The sequence below is a fragment of the Takifugu flavidus genome, chromosome 2 (genome assembly GCF_003711565.1).
Source record: "Takifugu flavidus isolate HTHZ2018 chromosome 2, ASM371156v2, whole genome shotgun sequence".
Lineage (NCBI taxonomy): Eukaryota > Metazoa > Chordata > Actinopteri > Tetraodontiformes > Tetraodontidae > Takifugu > Takifugu flavidus.
The window spans coordinates 16,038,476-16,058,735 of NC_079521.1; the positions used below are offsets into that span (position 1 = coordinate 16,038,476).

The window sequence follows — 20,260 nt, forward strand, 5'->3', positions numbered from 1 at the left end:
ATGTACAACTCTTTTCTCTGTATCCCCAAAAAACATTGATGTGATCGGCTGTGACGTGGCTATAATGGTCCCAGGTGATAGAAACCATCGGCCTTTGTATAGGTTGTTTATACAAACTGTAACTTTTCCATTCACAGCCGATCAGAGAACTAATGCGAGACGTGTCATCAGAAGTCGGTAGTTTTCCATTTTTCCATTTAACTGAATCGTCTGCCAGACAAACACCAGAAGATAAAGAAGAAAAGAAGCAGAAAAGAAAAAGGAGACAAAGAAAAAACACAGGGGGCGGCAGGAGGCCAGAGAGCGGCGCCGCTTTACAATAAGAGGATTAGCGGGCGGCTCAATAATCCGCCCAAAATTCAGCGGGACGGCGGAGTGCGCTCACATCTCATTCAGGCCCCAGTGTCTCATCCTTAAAATGAGGCTAATTAGCAGCTAATTGTGACCGCTGAAGACAGGATGAGAGGAGGACACCACTGAGCAGAAAAATCACTTCGGAGTCCAGCTTTTCCTCCAATGTTGGGTTTCTAATTAAACTGTAGACGACTTCAAACACTGTCCTAAATACATTGCTAATCAATTTCCAAGTATAAATAGGTTTTTTTTAAACTCCTTCCTCCAGGATTGTCCTACACCACATATTAGTTGAGAAGCTGGTCACCTATTATCCATCTATCGTCATGGTTATCAAAACTGTTCTCCAGGTCAGGATTTGGGCGGCCATGTGAGAAAGTAGCGGCATGCACCAGCATTTTATCAGCTTATTAATCATTTTACAGCCAAAAGGGGTTAAATGAAAAGGGTGAAAACTCGTTAAGGTGATTGAAAATCATTAGAGAAATGTTTCAGCATGATAAAACACGATCAATAAACGTCCAATAGAATTAGCCAAACAGTGAATGAGAGAATAAATGGTGGTGAACTATCTTATGGAGGTGATGGAACTGAAATGAAGCCACAATTATGAAAAAAAGGACAGTTTTCCCCCGTAGTTTGTTTCTCCGATAGGCTCCAAATATTGATTTGTTCTTCCCGATTTGCCTGATCAGCCAAACCAGGGGGAAAAGTGACCCACAACCCTCAAAATGCCACACAGCCAGCCCAAACGACCCCGGAAGAACAGAGAGCACAGCATACCCGACGAGGAGTCGGAGGATTTTAGAGCAAAAGACCAACCATCAGGGGTCATAGACGCACAGTGAGGTAAGCGCAGCTCCACAGGCTTCAAGAACTTGAGGCCGTGAGGTCCACACATCACCAGAGGACTGAGCAGAGTCTCTCCTGTGAACACAAACAGGGTTAGTGAAGAGTCCCAACATCTGGAGGTGAAGGTGAGCTCCAGCACCACCCGCCCGCTCTGGGTCTGGATCTCCTCACCTTTCTCCTTGTCCAGTGGTGGCAGGATGCTGTTGTCTCTGCACACCTTGAAATAGATCTCCTGCTCCACACCTTCAGGAATGGCCCCCTGCGGGATAATTATGCTCACTCCCGTCTCGATGGAGCTCAGGACGCCGCCGTTGGAGTTGAAGATGCCTCGAGCTGTCGCCACCACCGTGTGGCCTTCGTCTTCATCCTCCTCGTCATCCAGGGCAGTGGGGCTGGGGAACAGTCGGAGCTAGCGTCACCGCTTCTTCTTGGAGGGTTATTTCACAGCGGGGGGGTGGTTCTTACCTCACAGGGATGGCTTTGGGAACCGCGTTGACGTTGTTGTGCTGGTGTTTGGGGCGGTGCTCCACAGTGCGCGTGAATGTGTCTAAACCACTGTCGTGGTCGGTGTTCTGTGGCTGTGGAGGTATATGCGGCTTCAGTGGGCTGGAGCTTCGGCCCTGTTGGTAACACAAGAATCGAGCGTCATCTCGCTGTCCGCTGCTGCTGCCCCCCCCCCCCCCCCCCCCCCCCACACCTACCTTTGGAACACTCTCAGGCTTGTCGTTGGGCAGCAGGTTGTGGTTGAATTTGGGACTGTCAAACATGCGCGCGAAAGGTTTGGCCGATGTGGTGAAGGGCTTGGGTGTGAAGCGGTTGTAGCTAGACACGCCTGGAGCCCCGCTGTTGGATTTCGGGGGCTGTTCGCTGGTTCCGTTTACCGGAGACTTCTCAGGGAAACTCTTGTGGGGCAGGAAGTTGGACTGAACGGTGTCCTCCCGAGCAACGGGCTTGGCTGTCGGAGAGACGCAGAGATGGGTCAGCTGAGACTTCTGGTGAAGGACCAACGCTGCTCGGTTAGAAGGGTCAGTTTTACCTTCAGGTGCAGGTTTTGGCAGTGTAACGGGGGGCAGAGAGGGGGTCACCTGGGGAACTGGTTCATACTTCTTCTCAACTGGACTTGGCTTCTCCACCGGCTCTGGCCTGGACCAGAACGACAAAAACAGAAATAAGCTAAAGTCTAAAACTGTCAAAATAGAGTTCAACTACACAGGAATGTGTGTGTGTGTGTGTGGGGGGGGGGGGGGCTCACCTGGAGTAGTTGTGGGGCACTTGTGCTTGAGGTTTGTTCGGGCCAGACTGGAGTTTGTCAAAGTAAGACAGCTGTTTCATGTAGTAGTCCTCGTCCTCGTCGGGGTCGTAATGGTTGGCGCGCACGATGTCATCAGTCACACTGGCGTGAGGCTTCTGTGGCCCCGGAATTCTGAGGAACGAGAGCGGGATGAGTCAAAGGCGAGCAGAGAGGAAACAAACAGCAGGTTTAATGCAGCGTGATCGCTCAATAACTATTTTATATCACGCGGAACAGCTTTTACCACGAGGAATCAGGGGAGTGAGAACAGCATTTACTCACCGATAGGACTTTTCTTGATCCAGGTTGCTCAGGGAATTTGCTTTGGGGATGACTCCACCTGTTTTCAGAGGTAAATCAGCTGCCTGCGGACGTATAAAACACCCACCTGCGTCAGTTAAAACAGGTAACCTGTGATTTTTAGAACGCTTGAGAAGAAAACGCCGACCTTGTTCCCCGCTGACTCGCCCACGTCTCTGGCCCTGTCCACCGACACGGAGCGTTTGTTCTCGAACATCTTGACCCGCGTGAGCACCGACTGCGGCCGCATGGCCGGGTCGTCCTGCTCCTCATCTCTGGCGGCGACAGGCTTTGGAGTGTCCACAAAGGACGGCGAGGGGGCCTCTGCTTTGGGGGGGGGTGTGGGGCTGCTCTCAGAGTTCACAGGAATGGGGTCATATTGCTGGGTTTTGTAGCTCTTGTGTTGGGGTGCTGGTCCTTGGTTGTAGGCAGGCCGCTGAGCAGCGTGGTCCGAGGAACGGCCGCTAGAGGGGTAGGTACCCAGGTGGGAGTCCTGGTAGTTAATGTCAGAGCCTGGAGCAGGAGGCGAAGGAGCGTCGTATCGGACCGCTCCAGTCGGTTTGCCATAACGGGGCCGACCGTCGAATCCTTGCTGAGGCGGCGGCTCGTCGTAGCGTAGGGGAGGGGTGTAATGAGAGTCAGAGCCATCGCCGTACGGGGAGTGGGGGTCATAGCCATGAGAGTTGGCAGGAGAGAGCGGCTGGTTGTAGGGGTTCCACTGTTGCTGGTCGTACTGAGGCACGCTGTTCTCGAAGGGCGAGCTAGAGTCGTAGTTTCTGTACTTTGGATCGGGGTAACCTCCCCCGCCGCTGCTGACGTCATACCGACTGGGTGGGTGGTCGTAATCTCTGTAGGGCTGCTCAGAGTGAAAGCCCTGCGGAGGGTTGTAAGACAGGGGCTTCATGTTGTGGCCGAGCCTCCCTGTGCTGTCTGTGCTGTACGGATCCTTTTGAAAGATCTAGCAAAAGAAAAGAGAAGATAGGGAGTGTTAATGACAGCAGCCAGCCTGCACAAACAAAAAAACACGTGAAAATGATTATGAAATTAGCCGGAGTCGGAGAAAGCGATAGTCTTAAATCAAGTCTGTTAGATTAGAGGGAGAAAGGAGAAGGAAAGACCTGAAATAGAGAAACTGAGAGGGATTACTCGTCAGACAGTATTTGAAATTTAAAAAAAAATCACATGGCTAGACAGTCTGTTGGCTTGAAAATATCACATCAAGTAAAAAAATAAAATAAAACAACAGCACTGTTGATTTAAGAAATGCAGCAAAGCAATGGGAAGCACTTTAAATAACTATATTTATATTATAATTTTTAAAAAAAAGCAACAAACACCAGAAAAATGATGACCCCCGTTGCTTTGGTGCAATTCTACTTAAAACTCAAACATCCACAGCATTTTTAAAAATTACAAACACACTGTACAGAACTCATGTCTGAAGTCCTGAATACTTAAGAAGTAACCATTAATCATCCATTTGTCGTTAAAGATTTTACGTCATCTTTTCAGATGCAGGACACAGATGAATAGAGGTGGATGGGTCCTTGCTGGGAACATTAATGGCTACTTTTACAAAGAAATAACCTGATCTGCACCCATGAATAAACAGATCAACGGGCAGCAGCGGGCGGAGAATTAGGCAAATGAGTCACAGCCATGCAGAGACAATAAGCAACGGTGACCTCCAATCGCACCCTTGCTTATCATTTGATTGCACTCCGGCACGTGCACGCGCATACAGGCGGGCCCTGTCGGCACACAAACACACATCTTCTGGGCAGCGCCGTGGTCAGCAGACATGCAGGGCAGAAGGAGCGAGAGAGGAAAGCGTGGCAGCGCGAGGTCGGCAGGTAGACGGGCGGCGGCGGCAGCCAGGTCAGTCTAAGCTGAGCGGAGCCGGGGGGTCACGGAGCGTCCAGCAACGATGATACCTTAGGTTCAGAACCGGCCCGTCCAGACGGCAGAGGTTCTGGGGTGATGGTCTGCGGAGCTAGTTCGGCCGTGGGCCTCCTGAGTGAGCCAGCCTCTGGGATGGGGCTTGGCTGACTGTGGAGAGCTGCAGGGGCCTCGTCGGGGCTCGCGCCCCCTACAGTTTTTACAGTAACGTCGACAGCAGGGAGCACTGTTTCAGTCAGGGGCTCGGGCTGCTGGGGGATGCTAGGGACGGCAGTGGCCTCTGCTCTCTGTGAAGTGGTTCAGACATGTTTAATAACACGCGCTAACATACTGTGGTGCAGCAGTAACAAATGCTAGCTTAAAATCCCTTGTACAAAGCTCTGCTCCCCCCCAATTATCCACCGTCATATATTTAAGTTTAGCTAGAGATCAGGGGATGGGACGAGAGGAATTAGCAGCAGGACAAGTTTTCTTTGTTAGAGTGCACTAATTCGATTTTAATTCTAGAGTACAATACAGTCGTTTCTTACGTTGGGTCCTCTATGTTCATGAAGACATCATGAGATGACAAATGTGTGGATTTGATTATCACAGCAGCCAATTAGGGTTTGATTGACACATGAATACACACGTATATCCAACATGCACAGAATACTTTCTGGTATAATGGCACAGTATTAATCACAAGTTAGACAATAAGTATTGCTCATAAGTGAGTATTAGTACAAACACACACACACACACACACACACACACACGCGCGCACACACACGTAGTAGATTCTGTCCGCGTGAACAGTCACACCAGAAAGACATATTGTGATACAAGGAGTACAAGAGTAACAGTGGTTTTATCCAGTTCTTGTCCTTTTCAAAAATAAACACTCTCACAAATAACCAACAAATACAAGAAGGCATCTAGATAAAAGAAAAATAGAATAAATATCATATACTGTATATATGCATAGTACTTATATAATTCAATAAATATTTGACCACAAAGGGTTTTCCTTTCCCACCGATATTCGTTTGTAAGAGTGAATAGACAGAACAACTGAAAAAGTGCTTCAATAGCGCCTCCAGAAAACCCTTCTAACGCACACCACGTCCTCCAGACAACAGGGAAGACGGGCAGCTCTCAGAAACGCTACCTGCTGCGGCACTGGTGCCTTGAATCCAGCCGGGTCGATGCGGTTCAGGGGGTCCGGCTGCACCTGGTAGTTGACATAGCCGGGGGGTTCCTGGATGACGGGCGGGTCCTCGCGAACAGGCTCGGAGGAGCGGGTGATGGCAGGCTCCGCGGGTGGACCCACGTCATCGTTCAGGGTTTCATCCAGCTCCTGGTCGGTGTACGCGCCACCTTCCGTGTCGGTGTCTTCGTAGTCGGAGGTGTGGCGGCTGTCGGTGCTGTACATGGAATACTCACTGCCCGGAGCTGACAAATAGGACAGGCGGTCGTCATGGATGTCCAGGTCATCCTCGGTCGCTCCGTCCGCCTGGAAAACAAAAAATAAGGTGAGGGAGGAAAAGCAAGAACGGCTGTTCCGGTCTAAGAGGTTTTTGGCGTGCACGTGTCCTACCTTGCCCTCTGAAACCCAGACCAGCTGATTCTGCTGCTGCTGGATTATATCCTTCAGGGCTCCAAACCAACCATCATTCATGCTGTTCAAGTTAATGGTTGCTGAGTAAAAAAAAAAAAGGATCCAATTAAAAAAGCATTGGTTTTAGTCTTTTGCACATTCTCTCCTCTCATTTCTCTGAGCCATCAGTGTACCGCCCCCCCACCCCCCCCAGCCTGTGGACTCACTGGTAAAGAGATGTTGGTTATTTTTCCGTAATTTGAGGGATCTATCAAAGAGCTTGCGGGCACTCTTTCTAGATTCAGGGCAGAGACGGGTCCTCATGTTCTTGACCCCCTGCTTGGTGTCTGGGTTCAGGAACACCACAATCGGATACCACTGAGCGTAGTTCAGTCGATCCACGGCATTTGGCGTGATATCCAGCACCGCGTGCTTGTCCTACATAGACAGAAAACACATAAATGAGCATGTTGACAGTTAATCAGAAAAAAACTACAGCCATATGGGCATCTAGAAATCTCTGTAAGCTCATCAGTCTGCATTAATTTGATGAATCTGTCACTGCACTGTCTCACCAGTTTCAGAGCACAAACACCAGGGGGCAGCAGTGAGCTGTGTTTCACGTTGGCGCGCGGCCATCTTTCCATTATCGTGACAAATCTGTCAGAAGGTGTTTATATCTCCACCTTTTGCCTGAGCATTTAAATGTGTGTGGAAAGGTGGATTCGCTCACCCGGTCGATGATCTGTTTGATTGTGTGCAGGCGGATGATTCCGGAGCTTTTCTGCTCAGTTCCTGCGTCCCTGGGTTCGCTCTCTGCACAAGGCAAATGATAGGATTACTCCACCACAACCACGCAAAGGAAAACAGCTGTGTGCCAATTACGCATCCTTATTTTGTGCAGTTGTTAACTCTCATAAACTGACTTGACTGTTAATCGCGGGCGGTCGTCAAGGGCACTTTTAATTACATGAAATGAGAATGGCGCCATAGTCATGCGATAATCATAAGGCATTCAGGATTGTTCTAGGAAAATCAAGGTGTGTGATTTACATGCAACGGGATGTAAATGCATTAAATATGGTGGGAAATGAGTAACACGGATATGCAAACATGAAATATGCATCCATACATGAAGAGGCCAAAGGGCATTTGGGATTAAGCAGAACGGTTATTGTGAGCCTCGTGATTTAAGCGAGATGTGCAGAAAGTTTATGCTCTGCATTAACATAAGCACTTGTCTTCCTCCTTTTCTATACACATTTTAATAGTGGCACCATTTCTACCATTCTAACACAATCTACAACCTAAAACTATCATAGCCAAGGACACAAAAATACAACAAATAGGCAATGCAGCAAGTAAATGTTTAAGCACACATACACAGCTAAATTCAAATATGTGATACTGGGAACGCTCATATCAATACGATCAGGAGTAGTTTACATGGAAACATCACACAGCCAGGGGAGGGATAAGGCTGTCGGAAACATGCATCCGAGGAGTTCAGCTGAACTGGGAGCAGGTCAACGATACAAAATGGTTATTAGTGATACGATTGTGGCCCAACTTGAAACTTGTGTTCACAAAACTTCATTATTCTCATTTGTAAAATGAGTGTATCTGACAATTGATGGGATTTCCTGAGCCGGTTACTCATTTAAAGTATGTGCCGTCTGTTATTTCAGACCAACTTTTCTCATTACTTTAGTTTTTTTTTAAAACTATAGCATTAAAATCAAAGTGCAACCACACACGTCCTCTAAAAAGCGTCTCTACTGCACACCTGACACGTCGCCCCGCTGTCTTTCGACATGATGCAATCTGCCAATAAAAGGGGAATACCACTAAAACAAAAATTAAAATAATACTGAATGTAACAAAAGCTTTGGTAGGTTGTTCATCTTATCTAATCTCTACCGTAACTTCATATGAATCAATTTGAATGAATAAAACAATCCTCTCCACAGTGCTATTCCCCTATAAACAAACTGTTTAAGCATCAAGAGGTGAGCTCGCCATCACACAACAGCTTATAGATTATCTGCCAATGACCAAATTAAAAAAGCAGATGCACTAAGTGACATACTTCCCTCTCCGTGTTGTTGCTGTGTTTCTGGAAAGACAATAGCCACACAAACATCACGAGAGTTAAAGGATAAATATCAAGGACCGTGCAAACGATGTGCAGGAGAGTCTAGGTAGGAAACAACAGACCTGTTTACATTAATAAGGGTTGTTCCACATTGCTTTAAGATAAAATGCAGCATATTGAAAGGCTAAAGTAGCTGCTCTCAGAAGGCAAAGAGAGGGCTAAATAAATGTAATGAATTGAAACAAAGACAGCAGTACCCAGGAGGAAACTAGAAGAAAAACAAACCAAAATCTTGGAGACAAAGTGATCATCCACCAAATACATGATGAATCAAACTGGTGCATGCTGCTCCTCAGAGGTCAGAGGTCGCACAAACGTGAGAAGTGACTGCTTTCTTACTTGCTAGTTCAAAAATGTCTGGCTCCTCTCTGGCCAGCTTCTCTCTGGCTACGTCTGCTATTGGTCCAAAGATAACCACGGGTCTCAGGAAACCAGCTGTCCAAGAGAAAGACCACATCATGACAATGGCAACACTTCAGAGGCAGCATCCTACATCAGACCAGGCATTATTTTCTAATACTAGCTCACTGTTAAGAGTCACATAAGGTTAACATTACCTTCCCTCAGCACCACCCTCTCATAGGCAGGGAACTTGGTCTGGACCGGCTGGGCAGACAGATCCTCCCTGCTCTTCCGCAGATTTCTCTTAGAGCTTCTCAACCCTCTGAATCTCCAGAAGTCGGCCCTGTCGCCGCCTGGTGTTTTGGGGAGAGTGTACTGCACACTGGAAAGCTGCTCCGCTCTGGACAGACAAGAGTGAGAGCAGAGTCATGGGGGGGTCCAATTATCCAGACCGAGTAAGATTACATAGCTATTATGGTGTAATGATATAGAACAAGGCACCTTCGTACTGCCATGTTCAGTGGTTATGCTACTGAATGGCTACTAGTTTAGTACTAAAGGTAACTTGCTACCCACATCTGTAAATATGTGGTTAAGAGTCATGGCGATGCGGTACATTTTTCTGCAGCATTTCTTTTTACGCATTAAAAAACCCCTCCTCCTAATGAACATCTGCTGCAGCTGATGGGAGCCTGGGGGGGAGCAGCATATTTTCCAGAGTGAATGCACATTTTTAAAGTTTTTTTTTGGACTCATCATCCTGACCCGAAACTGAGAAGCTTGTTTTCTCCTTATCTATCGAGCTTTGATAGACACGCACGTGAATGGGCCACGTTAGATGATTTAAGATTGTTTTTCTTTTGCTCCAGATGCTGCTTGTCTTGCTGCTCTTCTCTCTTCTGGTGGACTACCACTCTTCTACTCATCACAAAGATCTGGGACGGACTGCCAAACATTATGTAATATTTTTAAATAAAACAACCCAGAAAAAGAACAATATTGATTTGAATGGTGCTTGACGCATCCAAGTTTGAAGCGTAACTTGGCCAAGGAGCTGAAACATATTTCACTATGAAATGTGTGTCAGAGATACTGTATCTATGCAGCAAACCTCCTCTGCCAAAAAGAAAGTGGAGAATGTTGGAGATTGGTGCGCACTCTTCCAGTTATCAATTGCAGAAACTGTATCTTTAACTCACAAGAAGAATCACTGAAACGAAGCAATAAAAATCGAAGGGTAAAATGCAACTGTGTAAAAGGAAATCCTTCTGAGGCGTTCCCAGATCAACTCCTAGGATGATACTACTCCAACGGCCGCCAACTGTCCATTCATTAAGTGCTACAACAAGATATACTGGTAATTAAGGTGTGACATGGAGGCTCTTTTACCTGTTCTTATTAGGAATAATGCCTCGCTCTACTTCTTGATGGTTCTTGCCAATACGAATGGCAAGCCAGGAGCCTAACTTTCCATTGTAGAGCGTGTCTACTACACGGAACACCTCTCCCTTGTTGAAGCTCAGCCCATAAGGAGATTCTTTCTCGTATTCAAAATGCGTCCGGATGTAGAAGGAATCACCCACGTCCGATTCCACTATCCTCCGATAAACTGGAAAAAAGGAATAAATACATTTTTTGTTTTGTTTTATGTCAATGCGATGAGAACAATGAGCTTCATTTAGCCAGTACTGACCATCCTTCTTCTTCTGAGCCAGAATAGAAACTTCTTCTCCTTTTGGGAGATCCAGCAGAAACAAAACAGCCTCCTCCCGGATGATGTTAGCGAAATCAACATTGTTCACCTGCAAATGCAGAATACAAGGTATCGCACTGTGGCAGTAATGCTAGACACATTTTGGGCTTGGACGCCTTGAAACTACTGTAAAATATTTCCCTTCCATTAGCAATACGTTTTAACAGCTTGCTTCCATTTATCTGACACAGAATATGAGGAACAACACATGAAAAGAAAAACAAATCCACAGTGATGACGATAGGGTGATTCACCCCATAACCAGGCAGTCTCCTCCTCGCCTCCTGCTGCTCTCCCAAACACAATAACTACTGTTTATTGACTCAGCTTGGGTGTAGCTGGAGAACCAGAAACACATGGACCGGCTGGCTAAACCTCAGAAAGACACTTTCATCCTTCCCACAAACAGGAGATCTTGACGTCTTTATCTTTAGCACACCTAAGGGAAACTGTGTGAATAAAACAATGTGCTTGAAGTTCAGGCATGTTTGTGTAGCATACCAAACAATAAAGAAAGAGGCCTCTGCTGTGCAGGACGTTTGAGCTCCACTAACAAGACATATGGAAATAATTAGAAGTCTATTAATGTTACTGCTGTGATTAAATATGTTTAAATTATTGGGCACAATAGCATAACAGATTACAATAAGAGTGTTAAACAGCAGGTGGACTCGGTGGCTCGTACATAAACGGGTCAGACTGGATCCAACTCTGACATCAACACAGTTTCACCCCATCAACAATGTTACTCTAGTGTTCAGACAAAAAGTGAACTGTTCCAAGGTCAGAGAGCAAGGGCGACCTCTATTACATCTTCACATGAAGACAAGGGGACGTTTGACTCGTGGCCTGAATGACTCACAGGCTGAAAGATACATTGTACTGGAAATAAAATGATTGTGTCCATGGAATTACTTCATTTCACAGCTGAATTTCATCCCACACTCACCCCAGTGATAAAATACTTTTAGACCTGCCTGCTGATCTGTTATAAATGATTATGCAAAATTCAGTCAAAAGGGATAAATCACCTAAGAAAAAAAGGTCTTTCCTCCCAAATCTCTGAGCTGGTGATAATCCCATCAGTCTTTTAGGACCATATTTTACTCAACATGCTGATAGAGGACCAGAGAAAATCGGATTCATACATAAGAAAAAGAGTAAAAATGTTACCCTCAGGATCTGGTCGCCCTCCTCAAGCCCCTCCTTGGCTGCAGGGCTGTCCTCCAAAACTCCAGCCACAAAAATTCCCACATCGTTCCCTCCAGCTAACCGGAGCCCAACACTGTCTCCTTTCTTGAACTTCACCAGCTTCATGCTTGGCCTGAAAGATAGCGGGAGCAGAAATTGGAGCTTTAAAGTGATTTAAAAGTCACACAACATACAGGACACATACTATAAAAGCGACTGTGACTTAATGTGGAGGGTATTTACCTGAGGATGCTGTCGTCGTGCGCAGCACTCGGGATTGGGGCATCAGAAGGGCTGACGGGCAGGTCTACATCAGGCTGACCGGGTTGTGCATAAACGGGCTTTGGTTCTGCCGTGAAACAGACGCATATCGCTTATATTAATATCATTCCTGGTTTCCTGGACGGACTCTCATGCTGTATGCTAACTACTCAGATCCCCAGTTTTATAAAAGGGATTGAACATCGGGTCAGTCTGGTGAATAGACTAAAGTTTGACATTTCATTCTTAAGGCTTATTCATGTATGAAAGCATTTCCAGGCTGACATGATTCATCTTATTGTGTTCGCTTCAGTTTCAATCTGCTGGACATCCACATTTGTTGATGTGGGAGAACGCTGAAACGTTTTCTCAGATGGGCTCCAAGACTTCGGGCCTCCTCTGCCTGAACGCTTCATTTTTGAAATAGATCTCAGTGTTTCGGCTGCTTCTTGTGTTTTTTTTCCGAATTAACGGTGATGTGAAACCAAGTAAAAGCTGTGAAACGGAAGCAAAAGCAAACACCCTTACGTGTCCAGTCGGAGAAACACTTCCTTTGTACACTTTTCCACCGATATAGTGAAGTATTATGTTGTCGTGACGATTGGAAAGATTTGAGGTGTTATCTTGAAATCACTGCAGTAGCCTTGACAAGGATTTATGTGTAGTAAAGGCGTTTACTTCAGGCTACTGCTGGAAATTTGCAGTTTTCTATTTTTTATAGTTTCTCCTCGGGCGTACATCTTCCAGAAAACAAAACAGAGTAATCCTCCCTGATCTTTAGACCCAACATCTGGTCCACGCGGATGTTGCACACCGTGATGTGGGCCTGCTACACACTGCCCGTGGAGTATTTCTGCAGGCAGTATTTTATCTGTAACTGCCTACTTGACATTTCAGATGTTTGGCCATCAAAATGCTTGCACTACTTTCCTATTCCCATTTTTATAAATGGGTATATTTCAATTTGGTAAGTTTTATGAAATGGTATCATGGTGTTGATGTGCCTGAATGCATAAATAGACACATTTATCATGAAAAATAGGAAAAATAAGCTGTTTGTACCAGGCAGTGGGGGTAAGATCTTCTCATCCCTGGAGCTGGCCTGGTCACTGCCCTGTGACAGGACACCATCATCAGAGCTCCTCACCAGCGTGGACATGGCCCCAGGCTTCGAAATGCGATCCTCGTCTCGACTTCGCTGGCTGCAACATACAGAAATAACACCGTGAGATAATATGTAAACGATTTCAGTTAGAAACCATGTAAAGAAAAAAAAAATCAGGGCTTATAATAATCACATAATGTGTAGTTTACCTCGCAAGACTGGTTGTTTTTATCATGTTATGGTCTTATTGGATCAATAAAAAAGGTGAAATAAACACAAAGATTATGTCTCGGGTTTATAGTTTGCTACATTTTATTTTATTTAACTAGATGCTCGTTTATACAGCATGCAGTGCCAGTGTTAAAATAATTGCATTAAGGTGGCGTCAACATAGTTTGGGTTAAATTTAAAATAAATATTTTCTTGAAAAGAAATCTGTCCATATGCTTTCATAAAAAGCAAAGACAGTGAGGAAAAGACTGACCAAATGTCCCAATGAAAACCCCTGAGCTGGGATACTTTTCAGTCCAAGTTCCTGTTTAACCTGAGCAAAACCAACAAGGGAAACTTTTTTGTGTGTGTGTGTAAGAGAGAGAGGGAGTGTGTGTGGGTGTGAGAGAGAGAGGGAGTGTGTGTGGGTGTGAGAGAGAGTATGTGTGCGAGTGAGTGAGTGAGAGAGACAGAAAGAGAAAGAGGGAGTGTGCATGTGTGTGTGTGAAAGAAAAAGAGAAAGAGAAAGAGAGAGAGTGTGTGTGTGTGTGTGTGTGTGGCAGGCCAAGTCTACCAGAGTAGAAAAGCTCTGCTGCTTAAAACAATGGTTGAATTCCACTGTGGTCACATGACCGCCAGCTGGCACAGTGCTTGATCTGAATTCAAAAGCTTTGGTAGAAGTATGTGAAGGTGTGGGCTGGGCCGTCCGCTCGCCGAGCAGCCTTCTATCCCAAAATGTGCATTGCCACACTGCAGCAGATTACAGGGAATAATATATAAAAAGTAGAGTATATTTTTAAACACAGAAGGGCCTTTCACAAATGTATATTGTATATGTATATATATTAATGCTGAACTGAGGTTTTATATGTTGTATTAATGGAATCTGAGACATTTACGCCACCGCGTTGTCACGGAAGGACAATTTGGAGCTGCAACATGCTCGTTTTATACTCTTTGCTTTCACATCTTTACAGTGGGTGTATACGCATGAACGAGATGAATCCAGACATCAACCATTTCACCTTTTCATCCAAACAAGTTAAAAAGCAGGAAAAAAGAGACATAAAAATCTCTAACAACAAAAATTGCCTCAGATCGTCAACCAAAGTACAATACATTAAAAAAAATCAGTCTAAAAACACAGTAACTGTAACACAAAGCACTTACTTACATAATTGTCTCTGCATAGTGAACCATGCTGCCGATTATGAAGCTTTGCAGTTTAGTTCTTTAACAGCCTTGTGCATGTGTCCAGACGGCGCTCATGTTCAACACAGGATGAATATTGGCTGCATGTAAAAATATCCAAGAGTATCGTGCCTGGGGCAGATGAATGCCTCGCAGCTCTGCGGCCAATCAGGTTAAGTAAACCATCAGGCTTGGGACAAAGCGCTGTGGGAAGTATGTCAAATTCCTCTCACCTCTTAAACTGACAGATAATAGAAACATTCCACTCATGCTGCACCGTTTTGTCAGGAACGCAAAGATGGAGGTGATGATCTTGACAGTTTAGAGGTTTATTGGAAAAGTAAGAGGTAGGGCTTCAAAAAATCTTAAAATGGTTTAAATTATTTTCCCCACATAGAGATCAGACAACTTTTGGGATGTTGGAATGTAAAAAAAATGAATTGGACCACTTTTGATCGGCTAAAGTTCAGTTGTGGGTATTTGTACATTTTTGCCTGAGGTGATATATTTCTAAAGAAAGTCAAATATAACCAGGTAGAGAAATAAGGCAGCACTACTGAGCCGAGCTCCACTTTGCATCAACAACTGAAGACTCCAGTCTGACAGAAAGCTTTAACCTTTCGTCCCCTAAACAAGCAAGATTCTTTCAGCCTTCTGTCACTGGAGCCGGAGACACAACAAGCATGCCTGGATTCATTTTGCAAAGTTACCAACTGGATTCAAGTTCAGAGCAGCTCATTTTCTCTTTATTTGACTCCTTTCCTGTCCTGTCTAATGATTTTAGTCCAAATCTTTGAACAAACTCACATTTAAATCAACTTCTGAAAATCTCATAAGAACAGAGAAACTATTTTACATTAATACACATGATACTTTACAGCTACATTAAAGACATTTTCAAAAATATTTAAAGCACAATAGTGCGATGCATTATATATTAATTGAACCTAGCTTGCATGATAAAGAGAGCTGTGATTAAAAGTCAAATGTTTTAAAAGGCAAAGGCCATTCAAAGACCTGGGAGTGTACACTTAATCCACCCGGAGATGAATCGATGCCTCTTTCCCAGTTTACTCCCAGGACAAAGCATTAATGGAACGCTGTGATGTCTCCGGAGGGAGTGAGTGCTTATGCATGCAATGTCTTTATCTACTGATTTACCATCAGGGATTCAAGGCAATTACTCAAGCGCCCGATAAATTATGGATGTGTGAAGTTGGGAGTTGTGGGAGTGCCGACGCACAACTGCAGTATGACTGATAACTGCTTCCCGTCACTGGATTTGCAGTCACAGACGTGTGCGTGCTCCTGGGAGGGGTGTCGGATGCTTCATGATTTACAAGGGATCCATTATTTAATAATTAAATCAAATGACTTTCTGCAAACATTCTGTGGATGAGCTGAACTGAACTGGATCCATTTACCTGCCATTGCTGATTTGTCGCGGTGAGTGACGGAGATGATCGGATGGTTCGGGCCTGTCGGGGGAGCGCGATCGACTGCCTCGCCCGTGGGATCGATTGGAATGGTCTGACGTCAGGGAATGGATTTCTGAAATGTCTGAAAATCAGATCGTGCATCCGTACATGGTCAGTACAATAAAGCAAGAGTGTTCAAACAGCAAGCAATGGAATTATTACAGGCTTTAGCAATGTGAGGCGGCGTGGTCGGAGCCTCACCATCTCTGTCAGAGTTATTAGCCGAGGGGACGCTGTCATCAAGGTCAGGAATGCTGAGCAGTGTAGCTCGCTCATCCCTCTGCACCACCATCTTCAGTTTGCCCTTTGACCTCTCGATCAGCTTCTTGGCATCTATCAGTGATAAGTTCTCCGTAACGGTGCCATTGATCTGCCGGGGGGGGGGGGGGGGGACGTCAGCACCAGAAGGGGACAGACCAGGTCAGGATATACGGTAATCTGAGCCTCTGATGTCAAAAGACACTCACACCGATATTGATACGGATCCTGACTTCTTTCAGAACAATGATTTTATATCTTTTCTATGCTTGAAGCAGAACTGGCTTCGACCTCAATTTTCCATAAAGAATATAAATGTTCTATTGTTCCTGCAGATTATGACCCTATTTACTAATTAACTGATAGTTTCCCAGTAAACCGCCCCCATAAATTAAATGTTCAGACGTGCTATAAACCCTCTAACAGAGGTCATAGCTTCCAAACACTGTTTTCTTACCTTCAGTACAACATCTCCCTCTTGAATGTTTCCATCTCTGGCAGCAAGGCTCTCAGGGGAGATGTCCTTCACAAAGATGTGGCTGGCCAAGCGCAACCCATACTCTACTTTCAGAGTACATTAAAACAGTTTTTGTAAGGATCCATTCGTCTCTATATACATCCCACCGTATCAGGAATACTTGTGATAACATTCAAATATTTCAATGTGATTTATAAACACATGTTGACGTTTAAACATATTTTTGTTTTAGCTTTGCTCTGCGGGCAGGTTAATGGCGACTGAACAGCAAAAAAAAAAGGATTATTAATGTATAACAAGCCAGTTTTATTGGAAAAATTTTGTTTCTTTTCTCTGCCACCAGATATTTGGTGTATACACTTGTTTTTATTTGAAGAGATGTAAAAAGTGGGATTATAAATTAAAGATCTAAATTTAGCCCACATTATTGGCGAAGAATGTTTTAGTTTAAAGAAAGCAAATAACATTTGTGGTAAGTAAAAGTAAGGGAGAACGTGAGCAATATGTATCACTATGACCGGTGTTGGGAACAAACTGGGGGATTTACAAAGTTATTTTTTGTGAGATTTGGTGAAAGTGTTGGAGATGGAGTTTAAGCTTTACCCACACAGATGGAGATGAACGGGTCTGACCCGGCTGTTGCTAAACCCAGAGACACCTCTTTGCAATGACAGATATTGTCTGCACTTGTTTGAACCAGGAAACTTCCAAATGTGCTCAGTTCTGACAGAGGTTTCTCACCTTCATTTTTACGGGACTTGACAAGGGTGACTTTGGCAGGCCTGGCTGGACCAGAGGAAACTTGTGACCGGCGTTCGGATCTCGGGGAAACGCTCCGCTCACGAGAGGCACTGTGATCCCGCCTGCTGCTGCTGCTACGCTCTCGGTCCTGGCGTCTGCCGGTACCGGTGCCTCCACTTGCTCCTTCGTAGCCGCTTCGACCAGGACGACCACTGTGGTGGTCGTAGCCGTCTTCGTCATCACTATCCTCTTCCTCGTGCTCTGACATTGTCTCTCTGTCCCCTGAACGTGAAACAGGGATCTGCACCTTCCTTTTCCGTCGAATAGTCTAGGAATAACCAGATCATTTGTATGTAAGAGGCAAATGTCACGGTTTTCTTTACAACGCTAAAAATAGAACATGTACACCGAAATCTGGAATGCTCAAGTATCCAAGGTCATACTTACTATCTTTGCATTCTTGCCGCTCTTTCGGAGCTGCTGCACCGCATAAGCATGTTCAACGTTGTCCATAGAGACCGCATTGACCATCACCACTCGATCATTCTCTCTAAAACAATTCAACATCCATCATTCCATCAATACATTGGCACATCGAATGTGTGTGAATCTGCATATTCCTGTAAAACGGTTTAAATAACAGTCTCCTTGTTGAGTACTAGAAACAGCATTATCATCAAAGACATGGCATGAGTGGGAAACGTACTGCAGCAATCCCTCTGCAGGACCTCCTTTCAGCACATCAGATATCACGATGGACGTCTCCCCGCTCTGAAAATGAGGGTTGTCTCGTCCACCCGAGATGGCAATGCCAAACCCAAAACCCGGGGCCTGGACACATAAAAAAAATCAATTACTGCTTGTAAAATACATCAAGCCTGCACCTACTTTGGTCCACATTGGATGCAGGCCAATTTCCAGAATGTTTTTCTTTTGGATTAAAGCTAGATTACGGCTTATTTACATTACATTACTATGCATGATTGTCTTAAAACTGTTGACAGGAAGACAGCTAAGGGAGCGCTGTGTTGGATACTGCCAGCACTGGGAGAGGAAGCTCTGTGATGTAAATGACAACAAAACTAAGTAGAAATAGAAGAATGAGAGCTGCAGGCCACAAAAACTGCCTCTTCATTCCGATAAAGCAGCCACTAATTAGATTAAATCAAGCAGAACAGTCTAGACTGGTGCTCTACACAATCCCGTGGCACAACAGTATATGTTGCGTTTAATCTCAATTTAAATGACATTCAGAACTTCAGGATTAAGTGTGACGTTTGTTAGTGCTCCTCCACGAAACGGCTTAAAAACGTGCAAGAACCCTGATGGTGCCGATTGTGCCAGGGGACGTAATCAGTCGTTTGCCCAAATCTTAGCTACTGAGGTTAAGAGGTTCTTAAAATCTACCACGAATACACGCACCACTGGACAAAAAAAAAGCACATGGAGTGAAACAATGATGCACCTCTTTCCATGGAGTTGCGTTAAGAAGAGCATGCTGCCAACAGGAAGGAAATGAAATGAAGTAGTAAGGAAGTAGATGCTGATTTTTGTCTTCCTTAGTCTTGTTTCCTGCCATCTGGGTTTCTTGACTATTGTTTCAGTACTGCACATCCTGCTGCTACAGCTGGCTCTCAGTACAGAGAGAGAAAAGAGTTGTACGGGGAGAGGAACAGGGACGAAAATTTGCTGAACACACACGGCATCAGTGCATCTTTTAGGATGCCGGAGGAGTGACAGAGAGGGGATGAAGACCAGAGAAAAGAAAGGGGAGAGAGGACGGAACGCTGTAAACACTTACTCTGTGAAGGGTCACCGTGTGCTGTTCCCATATGACAGTTTCCTCCATCGCTGCACTCTGCAACACAACACAAGCTGGATTTATCTTCTGTTACCTAATTCAAATGTACTTGGAAGATCGTTTTGGAGGGTTTTTTTTAGTCACAATTACTGGTTATTCCATACAAAGTTACAGAAAGCGTTATCATTTCACTGCTATCGGACACGCATTCCTCATCTGACTGGGTGAGGAGTGTTTAACTGGACTCCCAGAGAAAACCACAGCATGATGTTGTCGTCCTGTCTGCCTGCCGGGAATACAGCCGTCTATGGAGAAGTGCTGAGCGCAGACCCGAGTCACAGGGGAAGGAAAGAACCATAAACACCGCCACACGTGGCAGGGTGCTCGTTTATTACGCCCTCTATAATCAACTGTTTAAAATAACACACCGTGGGGTTTCAACCCTGTCATCGCCATAGTCCCAGGCTCAACAGCGAAGCCGCCTCAGCCAGCTCATTGATAACCTTTATTTTATCTGCTCCGACAAGCTATACGCAAGAAAGATTTTTAGTTTTCCAATAATAAAACAACGAGCTGCGACCTGAAACACATGATGAAGGTGAAGTGTCTCGGCAACCTCTGGTTGGTATTTTACTGTTGATGTCATTTTCAAAATGATGTGTGCCGACTAAAATATGATTACAGTTCATGTTAAGAGTATTGTGTCTAGCAAGGCAGGTCGTTTGGGGAACTTAGGGGACCGTTTATCAAGGACAGAAAATGTCCAGCTCCTTTAAAGCTGATATTTTCAAGGTCAAGGTGTAAGGCACCGAACAGATTAAGGCCGTGTTGTGACACATGCGCGTCACTATTTGAAATGTTTCCGACTGTGGATGTAGAGGGCGGGGCTGCTACTGCACGGTCACTTGGCAAAAGAATTTTTATGACACGATGAAACTGTGATTCAACATGACATCATCCACCTAGGAGACAACCTGAGTGGGTCAAAGGTCAACTCCTACACGGTGTTATCGTAAGGTGA

At 45.1% G+C, this 20,260-nt stretch overlaps 1 protein-coding gene across 16 annotated transcripts in view; it reads right to left on the reverse strand.

Annotated features, from left to right (window-relative positions):
• Positions 1-20,260, reverse strand: part of tjp1a (tight junction protein 1a) — a 58,276-nt gene that overhangs the window by 2,054 nt on the left and 35,962 nt on the right. For 3 of the 16 annotated variants that reach the window (XM_057024270.1, XM_057024326.1, XM_057024344.1), the window contains 27 exons: positions 19,240-19,296; positions 18,145-18,269; positions 17,886-17,988; positions 17,439-17,766; positions 16,677-16,783; positions 16,163-16,331; positions 15,908-16,043; positions 13,040-13,179; positions 11,960-12,065; positions 11,699-11,849; positions 10,466-10,574; positions 10,162-10,381; positions 8,988-9,172; positions 8,770-8,865; positions 8,365-8,391; positions 7,009-7,091; positions 6,503-6,713; positions 6,276-6,376; positions 5,847-6,191; positions 4,732-4,983; positions 2,946-3,755; positions 2,780-2,862; positions 2,459-2,629; positions 1,908-2,349; positions 1,672-1,826; positions 1,378-1,598; positions 1,138-1,281 (listed from right to left, as the gene is read on the reverse strand). In XM_057024270.1, the coding sequence (XP_056880250.1) occupies positions 1,138-1,281; positions 1,378-1,598; positions 1,672-1,826; positions 1,908-2,349; positions 2,459-2,629; positions 2,780-2,862; positions 2,946-3,755; positions 4,732-4,983; positions 5,847-6,191; positions 6,276-6,376; positions 6,503-6,713; positions 7,009-7,091; positions 8,365-8,391; positions 8,770-8,865; positions 8,988-9,172; positions 10,162-10,381; positions 10,466-10,574; positions 11,699-11,849; positions 11,960-12,065; positions 13,040-13,179; positions 15,908-16,043; positions 16,163-16,331; positions 16,677-16,783; positions 17,439-17,766; positions 17,886-17,988; positions 18,145-18,269; positions 19,240-19,296 (5,077 nt within the window). Of the gene's footprint in view, positions 1-1,137; positions 1,282-1,377; positions 1,599-1,671; positions 1,827-1,907; positions 2,350-2,458; positions 2,630-2,779; positions 2,863-2,945; positions 3,756-4,731; positions 4,984-5,846; positions 6,192-6,275; positions 6,377-6,502; positions 6,714-7,008; positions 7,092-8,364; positions 8,392-8,769; positions 8,866-8,987; positions 9,173-10,161; positions 10,382-10,465; positions 10,575-11,698; positions 11,850-11,959; positions 12,066-13,039; positions 13,180-15,907; positions 16,044-16,162; positions 16,332-16,676; positions 16,784-17,438; positions 17,767-17,885; positions 17,989-18,144; positions 18,270-18,903; positions 19,078-19,239; positions 19,297-20,260 lie in introns of those variants that run through there. The other 13 variants (XM_057024307.1, XM_057024301.1, XM_057024322.1 and 10 more) reach the window with 13 other exon arrangements.